Source organism: Eucyclogobius newberryi, unplaced genomic scaffold, assembly GCF_026437365.1.
Source record: "Eucyclogobius newberryi isolate DKJ021-1_F unplaced genomic scaffold, fEucNew1.0.hap1 SCAF_13, whole genome shotgun sequence".
NCBI classification, from domain to species: Eukaryota; Metazoa; Chordata; class Actinopteri; order Gobiiformes; family Gobiidae; genus Eucyclogobius; species Eucyclogobius newberryi.
This window is the reverse complement of record NW_027315757.1, coordinates 4,756,673-4,767,968: the sequence shown is the minus strand read 5'-3', so window position 1 is coordinate 4,767,968 and position 11,296 is coordinate 4,756,673. Positions and strand designations below refer to the sequence as shown.

Here is an 11,296-nt window from a genome sequence, read left to right as displayed (position 1 = left end):
TATTCCAGAATATCTAATAAAACCAACCAGCATGGGAAAAAACGGTGTGAGACGCGGGGGTGAGACGCAGGAGGGTCAGCCAGGCTCCTTACAACGGCTTGGCTGACACAGTCCCCGCGTTTTCTCCCATGCATGCCACACAAATGTCTGATGTTTCTGTGTCGTTTCATATTCTAGGTTGAATTGTGTTCTCTATGTGTTAAGGAATAGCATCGGTGCATGTCTAATTCCATGACAGTTATCGACTCATTTGCATATTCCTAAGTCATTAAATCTTCATAACCTACATTTGGTAAAGTGTTCTTTCATTTCCAGAAAAGGGGTCAATGTCACGGTTACGTTCTCAAACCTTTAGATCAACGAACAAATTAATTTCTAATTAATTAATCTAGATATCTGATTTGTTGTTGTTAAATTGCCGATTATCCGGTTGGTGCCCCATTCTACTCTTAAAAATACGATTCAAACTTACCCCACTTAGGCAGTGTGTCATGTTTGAATTCTTGAACATTTCTTTAATCAATATCAAACCTGAATGCCCCGCCCCCTTCACAAGTGGGTGGACATTCATAACCTTACAGTACTTGTACTAGTATGTAACCCTACAGGTAGTATCTAGCCTGACGGACCTGGTGTACCCCCATCCTTCTCTGTACCTCTTCCGCTAGTTTCTGCTGGCGTTCCACTGTGACATAAGCGACCTTTTGCTCCGGACTGGAAGGTTTTTGAAGTCTTTGTAAGGGCCCTTTCAGCTGGCGCCCCAGGGCCAATTCTGCAGGTGCCCTGCCGGTGGTTTCCTGCTGGGCCGTGTTTATGGCAAACCGAATCTCGGGCAGCCATTGATCCCATGTGTCATGGGCAGTTCCCACAAAGGAGGCGATCATTGTCTTTATGGTACGATTGAACCTTTCTGTGAGGTTGGTTTGGGGGTGGCAACTTGTGGTGAGCTTCTGCACCACTCCTCAACTTTTGCAGAGGTCTGTAAGAATGCCGGCCAAAAACTCCGGCCCCCTGTCTGACACGAGGTACTTGGGCACCCCCCAGTGAGTGAAGATTTCCTCTCTTAGTATCTTAACTAGCCGTGGGATTTTACCCACTTGGAGTAATAGTCCACAACCACTGCCAAGAAACAATTTCCCTTCTTACTGCGGGGAAATGGTCCCATAAAAATCAATCCCCAGCATCTCTCCAGGTGCATTCACTTGGGTGGATTGGAAATATCCGTGGGGCTTTGTGTTCTCTGGTTTGTAGCGTTGACAGATTGTACAGGCCCTTGTGTGCTCCCATACATCTTTCCGCACACTGGGCCACCAGGCCACTTCCAATACCCTTAAGAATGTCTTTAGGTGTCCCAAATGCCCCCCTAAGGGATTGTCGTGAAAATATTGGAGGAACTCTGGCACCAGGGTACGAGGAACCACGAGCTGGTGTTTCTCTCCATCCTTCAACGGAACTTGGCGATAGAGTATTCCTTGATGCTGAACACAGACAATCCGATTGCGTTTTGCCTGCCCAATGTCCTGGCATTGTCTTAGTTCAGTGACCACTGGGTCTTGTTCCTGTGCTTTGGCGATCTCTTCCATAGAACTCGGCAGGTTCTTGCTGTGCTTCCATCCAGTGAGTGAAAGACAGTGTGAGTCCGTCGGGTGTGATTCACAAGAGCTTGACAGCGCATCTGGCGCAATGTTGAGACATCCTTTCCGGTAATGCACTTTGAAGGTAAACTGGTGTAAGCGCAGAATCCAACGCGTCAAACGGGAAGAAGTCTTTGGACAATTAAAAGCCCAAGCGAGTGCAGCATGGTCTGTGAAGACGTCAAAGTGCACTCCCTCCAGATAGTGTCGCAACTTCTCCACTGCCCAGACCACCGCCAGGCACTCTTTTTCAGATGTAGAATAATTCCGTTCTGGTCCTCGGAGCATCCTAGAGGCATAGGCAACCACCCTCTCTCCCTCTGGTAGCAATTGTGAGAGAATGGCTCCTAATCCCACTTCACTGGCATCAGTGTGCACCTGGAATGGCAAGTTTGTATTGGGCTGTGCCGGCACCGGTGGATTGTTCAAAGCCTCTTTCAGGGCGGAAAAACTGGCCTGGCACTCCGCTGTCCACTTCCATTCCATCCCCTTCTTCTTTAGGTGGTTCAAGGAGGCGGAAAGGTTGGCAAAGCCAGAAATGAATTTGTGGTACCAACCAGCGAGCCCCAAAAAGCGTTGCAGTTCTTTGACATATCGGGGTACCGGATATGCCACAGCCCTGGTCTTGGACGGATCAACCTCAACCCCTTTGGTGGATACAATGTGCCCTAGGAACTTAAGCTCCCGCTTAAAGAACTGGCACTTCTTCATATTCAGGTTGAGATTGGCCTCCTGCAATTTCTGACAGAGTTGAAGTCCCGGACATGCTGTTCATGTGAAGTTGAGTACACAATTATGTCATCAATGTACACAAAACCCTTTTTTCTTCTCAGCTCCGGGCTGGAAGGTTTTTGAAGTCTTTGTAAGGGTCCTTCTCACCTTTTCCATCAATCGCTGAAATGTGGCCGCTGCATTGCGAAGCCCAAAGGGCATGCGTTTGAACTGGAAGAGTCCGAGGGAGGTGATAAAAGCGGTCTTTGGCTTGCTGTTCCCATCCATAGCGATCTGCCAGTAGCCAGACTAAAGATCCAAGGCACTGAACCAGGTCGCTCCCTCTAACGATTCCAGGATCTCATGAATGATCGGCATCGGGTAGGCATCTGGGAGTGTCTTAGCGTTAAGTTTTCAAAAATCTATACAAAATCTTTCCCGTCCGTCAGGACGGGCCACCATGACCAACGGTGAAGCCCAAGATGACTGGAAGGGCTCAATAATGTCATCCGCTAGCATTTGCTCCACATGCTCTCGAAACCCTGTAAGCCCGTAACTTCACTGGAACTTCATCTTGTGTGTAGATGGTGTGCTCTTCTCGGGCGGTTTTGCCGAGCTTACCGGACATTACTGTGGGCCACGCTCTCCTGAGCAGTTCAAGTTCAGCGGGGTGCTCCTCCGCAACAGAGTTCATGATTGGAGAGGATGTGAAGTCCGATAGGTTTATGCCTGGCCGAGGTGCATTATAGAGATTCACCACCTTAATAGTCCACTCGTTCATTTTTGGAGACGGCAGCAGGAAGGAGTAGAAAGCATAGCCCCCAGCAACCAGGTTTAGTATTACTCCCATTTCAGTGAGGAAGTCCAGAGCGATTATCATAGAAAAAGCGAGGTGTCTGTCTTCCATCACATGCGCCTCCAACTTCAGCTTGCAGCCGTGCCAGTCAAGTCTGAAGTTTTGTTTACCCAGGGCGGCATGAGCAGTTCCATTCGGCCATCACAAATCTCTGCCCCACCTCGGGGAGCAGGTTCCTCTGTGCGCCTTGGAGTTTCTTCCATAAACTCCCCCTCATGAGAGTGTAGGTACTCCCAGTACGCTTTGCTCCTGTGCAGCTACCTTGTAATTGCAGTCCTGCTCTATTTTGGCCATTGCGACATGAAAATACTCTCTAAAGGAGGTTTCCCTGTTGAGCGCGCTGGTGACCTGGAGCAGGAACCTCCTCTGCACTGACCCCAGTGACCTCCATGTCCTCAGTGATATATAAAGACCCTAAAAGTGAAACAATCTCCTCTGTCGGGTTTCTGCGTGTGACAAAAGGACCAGCGGTAAAATCAGGGTTTAAAGGTGCTAATGCTGACTGCTCTTCCATTTGTGTTGTGAGAATACAGACTTGATATGCAAAATTATACATATAACATCATGCAACATACACTTTAACAGCACACAATCAAAATCACTTTCCCCATACTAGCCACCATGTGTAACGATCAGCTCCTCAGAACCCAGTTACCATTAATTATTTAGGGTGTAATAGTGATGCACAATGCTTTTGTGTCTGTTTAAGCTGCTGTTAAGTTCTGGTAATGTGTAAATTGGAAAATGAAATGTCCACGCCCCAAACACTTTCGTTGTGGCCTCGTGCCTTTTACTTTAACCAAACAAAATCACGTCACAAGTAACACAGCTGACTGCTTCAGTTTACAGTCTCGACGGTCTCAAACCTTCACGGTGTTCACGGAGTTTAGTCATTAAATCCAAATGAGAAAAAGTATACTCCACAAAAAAACGGGTAATCCACAATCAATAATCCACAATCAAGCGCGCCGCGCTCTCAGATGCGCGCGTCCTCCTGCTCGTCCCAGCGCGCTCTCCGCCGATGAATACAGTGTAATCCGAACACGGCAGTAAGGTTCGCTACACGGGTTTTGCCCCGGTGGTCCTCACAGTCCGGTTCTACTGAGTTCAGTTCTCACAGTAGGTTTAGGCGGCCGCCGCTCGTCTCGATCCGGCCCGAGCGGTACCAAATATCATCCAAAATTTGGGAAAATCTCTAAACAGAAATTCAGACGTGGAACAACAGGAAGTAATGCAGAATCAGTTTACAAATACAAAGGCAGAGAAGACCAGATATAAATGCAGAGCTTTGTCTCTCTTGACAAGTCAACAATCTAGCAAAGACTGTAGGAACAGAGGGAGCATATATAGGTTACCCTGGGATGATAAGGAAACAAGAGGCAGCTGTGGAGAGAAGGAAAACAAGAGAGGTAACAAAAGATGGACAGGATAGGGCTTAAAAATGGAACTGGACTGACGACAAACAAATGGGCAAAGGCAGAACTGTGACTACTTCGGAAAAAAACTAGTGTTAGCAAGCATGTGTGAGAATGTAAGATCAGGAGTTGCTCTACACTGATTTTTTTGTGTTTCACACAATAAATCTCCTCCTGCATGGCAAACCCTTGGGTGTGGCTCAATTCATCCATCTACATAACACAACGCAGAAGGTTTTCAGTTGGTCAGCACAGACATAGTGGTGCCGTGACCCGGGTCCACATCGCTCAGAATGGTCCTTTGTGGTTCCTGGAGCTGTGGATCAATGCCAGTTTGGTCGCCAATAGTTCCTGTCACATCAAGAGTCAACAAGGGGATTTGCATTTAGGATAGAAGAAAAGCTAAAAAGACCATGATCGGATCAGAAGCCCTTTATTAATTGAGAAAAATAAAGGCCAGTTATGTCGCCCGGATTGGTGTTACTGGGGCCCCATCCTGGAGCCAGGCCTGGGGTGGGTGCTCGATGGCGAGCATATGGTGACCGGGCCTTTCCCCACGGTGTCCAGCCGGGCACAGCCTGGACGAGTGATGTGGGGCCTTCCTCCCATGGACCCACCACCTGCAGGAGGATCCGTAAGGGGCGGCAGTCGACGGCAGTCGACGGCAGGGGCCTTGACGACCAGATCTCCGAACGCAGAAACTAACTCTGAGGTGACTCTAACTAAGTCACCTCACTGAGGGGGAAAGAGCCTGAGCTTGTGCGGGAGGTTGAGCAGTATCGACTAGATATAGTCGGCCTCACCTCTACGCACAGTTTGGGCTCTGGAACCCATCTACTCGAGAGGGGCTGGCCACTCCACTTCTCTGGTGTTGCCCGCGGGGAGAGGCGGCGGGCTGGTGTGGGCTTGCTTATAGCCCCACAGCTCAGCCGCCACGTATATTAGTTCACCCCAGTGAACGAGAGGGTCGCGTCCCTACGCCTTCGGGTTGGGGACAGGTCCTCACTGTTGCACTGTGGCCTACGGGCCGACACAATCAGCAGTGCAGAGTACCCGGCCTTCTTGGAGTCCTTGGGAGGGGTACTGGACAGTGCACCGACCGGGGACTCCGTTGTTCTACTGGGGGACTTTAACGCCCACGTGGGCAATGACAGTGACACCTGGAGAGGGGTGATCGGGAAGAATGGCTTCCCCAATCTCAACCCGAGCGGTGTTCAGTTATTGGACTCACGGATTGTCCATAACAAACACCATGTTCAAGCTCAAGGGTGTCCATCAGTGCACGTGGCACCAAGACACCCTAGGCCGTAGATCAATGATCGACTGCGTGTCTTGGACACTCGGGTGAAGAGAGGGGAAAAGCTGTCAACCGATCACCGCCTGGTGGTGAGTCGGATCCGCTGGAGGAGGAGGAAGCCGGACAGACTTGTCAGACCCAGAATCCAGAGAGCAAAATCCGACCGATAGTCAAACCTCGGATTCAGGAAGAGCAGTGTGGTTTTCGTCCTGGTCGTGGAACACTGGACCTGCTCTGGAAGTCGGCCATATTGGATCAAAGTGGTGCCTCCACATTTTAATTTTCAAAAAAGTACTTGTCCTAGGTTTTTTGTCTGATTGAGCTCAAAACAGCAGTTTCAGCAGGTCCTAGACACACTAAATGATAAACTCTACCAACTCCACTACACTCTACTCTCAAAATAAATTCTTCACTAGCTATGGGATGGGGGGGGGGCTTTTTTGCCGCTGCTAGGAGAATGCCCCAGAGAGGCCCAAATACATAGTTCTGAATTCCATTGGAATGGTGATGTCATAAATTGGCATTGGCATTGTTGAACAACAGGACATTCCCAAAACACATGATAGTGATTTGCCTCTTGACTGCCACATCCTCTCCAACAGTCTGCATTTCCCTGTGAGTAATGGGCACTTTGACATGGTGTTATAAAGAAACAAGACACTTTTCCAACAGACAGCCTTGCCTCTTGGATGCACCACAGTTTTGTTCAACAAATACGGAACAAAACTGTGTTCCGTATCAGAATTTGCACATTTATAAATGAAAATACAGTACATTGGATAATTTGTTTTGTATGAATGCCTTTTGTTTGTGTATAAGGCTCTACTTAGCATTTTGCCTGATTATTTATCCAGTTTATTGCACATTAGTTCAAGTATTCGCTGTTTGAGGTCTCAGAACATTTTTATCTCACAATCACATCGTGTTAACATTTGCTCCCTCCTTGTGGAACAAAACACAGAGACTTAAACATTACCTTTTAATGATTTTAAAGCACTGGTCAAGCACAGTGCTAATGCACTTGTTTTACATAATTGTATCTCAGATTGTATGTTTAAATGTGTTTTAATTGATCAATTTTATTGATTGTTTTATTTGTGTTTCACTATGTTTGTTGTGTATTTTGTGTTGTGTTTTAACAGGGCCATTAAAAAGAGAACTTTTCTCATTTGGTTTTCCCTGTATAAATAAATAAATGAAATGGAAATGAAATGAATCAATAATTTAAAAAAATGTTTACAGGTTAAAATATATATTATATTTTATATAATAATAATATTTTATTATATATTTCATATAGTATATTGTATAAACATATTTGTACAAAAACGTATCCAAAACTTTTTATATATCCGTATGAATGTGTTTGTATATTTGTACAAAACTACTTCCTACTACTTAAATCCAAAATCTCCTTTGTATTGGTTAAAATGGCTATATTTGCAAATCAAAAGTAACTTGTTCAAATAATTTTGCATGTTTGCAATACACAGTGTTTTTGCTACCACTATTACATTTGTATGACAAGTTTTACATAAACAATGTTTTGCGGGAATGTTGCCCCATAGGTCAATCCCACCTTCACACCTTCAATAATATTGATGACATCACGTGAAAGGTATTGATTAGGGAAATATTTTGTTTTGGAGATTTTCATCTCATGCACAGATGAAAATCTTTTCTTATCTCTTTTTACTTGTGAGTTTGGAAAACAAACGGATCCTGATTCTTCTTCTTGATTTGACTAAACATAAGTGGGTTATTGCTTTTTAAAAAAATATTTTACCTTGAGCTTGATAGTGTTTTTTTATCAGATGATGGACAAAAGGGAAAAATTGAAGAAAAATGGATATGTTATGCCGGCTGGTCATTGGAATTATAAGATGTTTTTAAGTCCATTTTAGTCCCCTATAGGCGAATGTATATGTAGAGCGCAATGTTGTTTTTCCAATTGTGTGGGCGTGTATTTGTGTCAAGGGGTGTGTCTTATACTCTGGGAGACCGTCCGTAGACTGAAGGAGAGAGAGACACACACACACAAGGAGACAGAAGAGGAGGTCAAGAGACACAACAGACCGTGCAGACAAAGGAGAAGACAAGGAGGACGCACAGCCAATAAAGAAATAACATGTGGATCCCTCTCTGAGTTTCTACAGCTGCTAAAGGTACTTCACTTTAGTACTATACAATGTTTGTACTATTATTTTACACACTGATGAAATTGTACTTTACATTCTGTTTTTAGTGTTGATATATACCTCTATATATTAAAAACATATTTTTGTTAGCTATGCATATGACTGAATGATTTGTATCCATATTTTACTATTCTAAAACTATTTAAATATGACTATTTACGTTTTTAAATTCTTTATATTGTGAAGTATTTTGTACTTTGTTATTCATTTGTTTCAGAATTGCGTTTCGTATGAATGGTGCTATACAAATACATCTGGATTGATGGATATATTCCTTTGATTACCCCAAATGAAAGAGCATCCATCAGAATACACTTACTCTAAATGAGTATTTATTTACTTCACAGCACATTTTTTTAGTTCTTGCCTTTTATAGTGTTACCAGAATGGTTAGCAATTGTACAAGTAATTAAGAACATCCTTAAAGCTGAGGTACCTGACTTTAAAACTGTGAAAGGAAGCAGTAGATATTTAAATCCATCTATCTCTTCCTTGCCGATCTCACAAACCCTTTGTATTAATATTTTCAGGCAAGTGCATGGCTTTTAAAGCAGCTTTTTCAGTCAGTGAATTGAAGCTTTGAACCACCCAAGCAGAGAAAATCAAAGCGCTGCTTTTGGCTCTTACGTCCTGGTAGACAAGAAATAACATTCTTCATTATTAGCCACTTGGATTCAACTAAGCAAATAGGTTCGAGCCTCTTATTGGATAATTGCTGCATGGGTAGTTGTATTTTAGCTGCAACACGGTATTGAAACCCAGTTGATGGCTTCTAATTTCTGAAACAATTATTTGGAAAACAAATATTGTGATTGTGGAAAAGATGTCTGTATGTTTGAGAAGGGTTAAATCATATGCATCAAGTAGAAAAAAACATCTAAGGGGAAGCAGAAACGAATCTACTACGATCCGAACCCCATTTCCAAAGGCTTTGTACAGTGGTCGTTCTCTCCTATCATCAATACAAGATCTTGATGGAAAAAATAATGCAAAACTGGAATAAAATGTATCTTTTGACATTGCACAAACTTATTTAAACAATGTCACTGCACATGCATGCTGTGCTCATAGCTAAAGGCGATCCAACAAAATAGTGTGTGACATTTCTTTCTGTGGCAACTTCTGTGTAGGGTTAGGGTGTATTTCAGTGTATTTTCTTTGTAATAATATGGATATGTGGCAGCTAAATATCCCAGCTACCATGCTATTTCCATTCATTTATTTGATCAATATTCATATCCATATTCTGTCTGACTGTCTGTCTAAGTGCCTTGTCCATGTTGCAGGGTTTGGTCAGCCTGGACTTGTGCATGTCTGGGAAGCTCAGTGTGTTGATGGCAGCCTCTTCCCTTGTGCTCTTGAGCATGCTGCTGGTTGTGTGTGCGGGGTTTAACCTGGACCCCCTGGTGTCTGTGGTGAAGACTGGAGCCCACCGCTCTCTGTTCGGCTTCTCCGTGGCTCTTCACCAGGACTTGGGCACAGGAGGATTCAGGTATTTCACTCACTCTTATGGATATTTCTAAATCAGACAGGAAATAACTGCACATACTCAGGAGGCCACAGACATGGTACACTTTCACACAAAGTCTACAACAGGAGCCAACATCAGTTGGATTAGACTCATCTTGTTGAATTGATATCCTTTTCTTCTATAAATCTAATATGGAATACTTCTGAAAGGCCCAGACACATTTCTGAGCCGTGAACTAGTACCTTTAAGAATGTTAGTAACTAAACACCCAATTACTGCAATTATTTATCAATCAAACGCCAAATTAATTAGTGGTCTATCTAGCTGCAATGTACTTATGACCCCTCATTAAACAATACGCAACACAAATATTAAAACCACTATATGCCCAGTTCTTTTCACACAAAAAATACACGTTAGGGTAGAGAAGGTTTTAAAGGTTTCAATAACACAAGAATTTAGTCCAAAGTCTTTCAAATTTGTCCATTTTGAAATTAAGTCCAATGTGATCTCCATTTTTCAAATTTTAATAATGATATCTATCCAGTCCTTACTTCCAAACACAAAAACAAACAGACCATGACCAGAGAGCAAATCACAAAACAAAAATTCAAACAGACATCAACTACACATTTAAACAAGTATAAAAACAGTCCCAGTGCGTTCAGAATGCCATGCTAGCCTTGTGAGATTGTGAGACAGTCTGTTTTCCACTGGAGCCATGGTCCTTCAGCTTTGTTTGTTTAGTTCTCGTAGCGTTACCTATCTTTTGTTTTCTGCGTTTACTCATCTCTTAATCATAGTTTCTTGGATTATGTGAGTGAAACAGTGATTTTTATGGCAAATTTTGGCAGCAGTGGAACGAGGCTGTGCCTGACGTCATAACCGGGAGTCTACTTTAAACTTTCTAATGTTATAAAACTTACTGGTCGAACAAAACGCATAAACAAAAGAACTACAGAAACATGAAAAAGAAGAAAAGATACATTTAATTTGAAAAAAAAAGCGTTCATGCCTAAAACATGCAATGAAGATAACTATCTTAAACTATAAGGTATTTATGTGGGCAAATACCATCTTTAATTTGGTGCAATTAACTTCACTGTGACATTCAATTAAATAACTAAAATAAACAAAAAGAAAGACAATTGTTAAAGAGTGTTTTTCTGTTTTGCATGTCTTATTATAGGGGATTCTACTATTCTACTAAGTACTGTAAGGTTATTCATGTCCTCCCACTTATGAAAGAGGGGGGGCATTCCAAAGTTGATATCGATTAAAGAATTGTTCAAGATTTTAAACATGACACACTGCATAAGTGTGGATATGTTTGATATCATATTTTAAGAGTAAGTTGGGGAACCAGCCAAAGATTAGGCATTTAACAACTCTTTAATCAAATATCTAAATTAATTAATGTATCAAAATTGTATTTGCTCATTGATCTGAAGGTTTTTGAGAACGTAACCGTGACATTGACCCTTTTATGAGTATAGTATGAACACTTTACCAAGTGTGGTTTATGAAGATTTATTGACCAAACAATTAAACAGATATATGAATTTGGAATATGGAAATGAGTCGATAACAGATGCTAGACATGATTGTTCTAGATCTATCTAGTTGTGTGTTAGAGTTCATTCTGAGATGATATTATCAGCCTGCCTGTGAAGTGCATTATACGAACGGAACAAGAAGCTGTGATGCTGAGGAG

General features: G+C 43.0%; 1 protein-coding gene across 1 annotated transcript in view; it reads left to right on the top strand.

The window, feature by feature from the left end:
• The first annotated feature begins 9,401 nt into the window (after nt 1–9,401).
• Nucleotides 9,402–11,296, top strand: part of LOC140357838 (integrin alpha-3-like) — a 175,486-nt gene continuing 173,591 nt past the window's right edge. Inside the window, exon 1 of the mRNA XM_072442357.1 lies at nt 9,402–9,603. Within this exon, the coding sequence (XP_072298458.1) occupies nt 9,422–9,603 (182 nt within the window). The 5' untranslated portion in view covers nt 9,402–9,421. The remainder of the gene's footprint in view (nt 9,604–11,296) is intronic.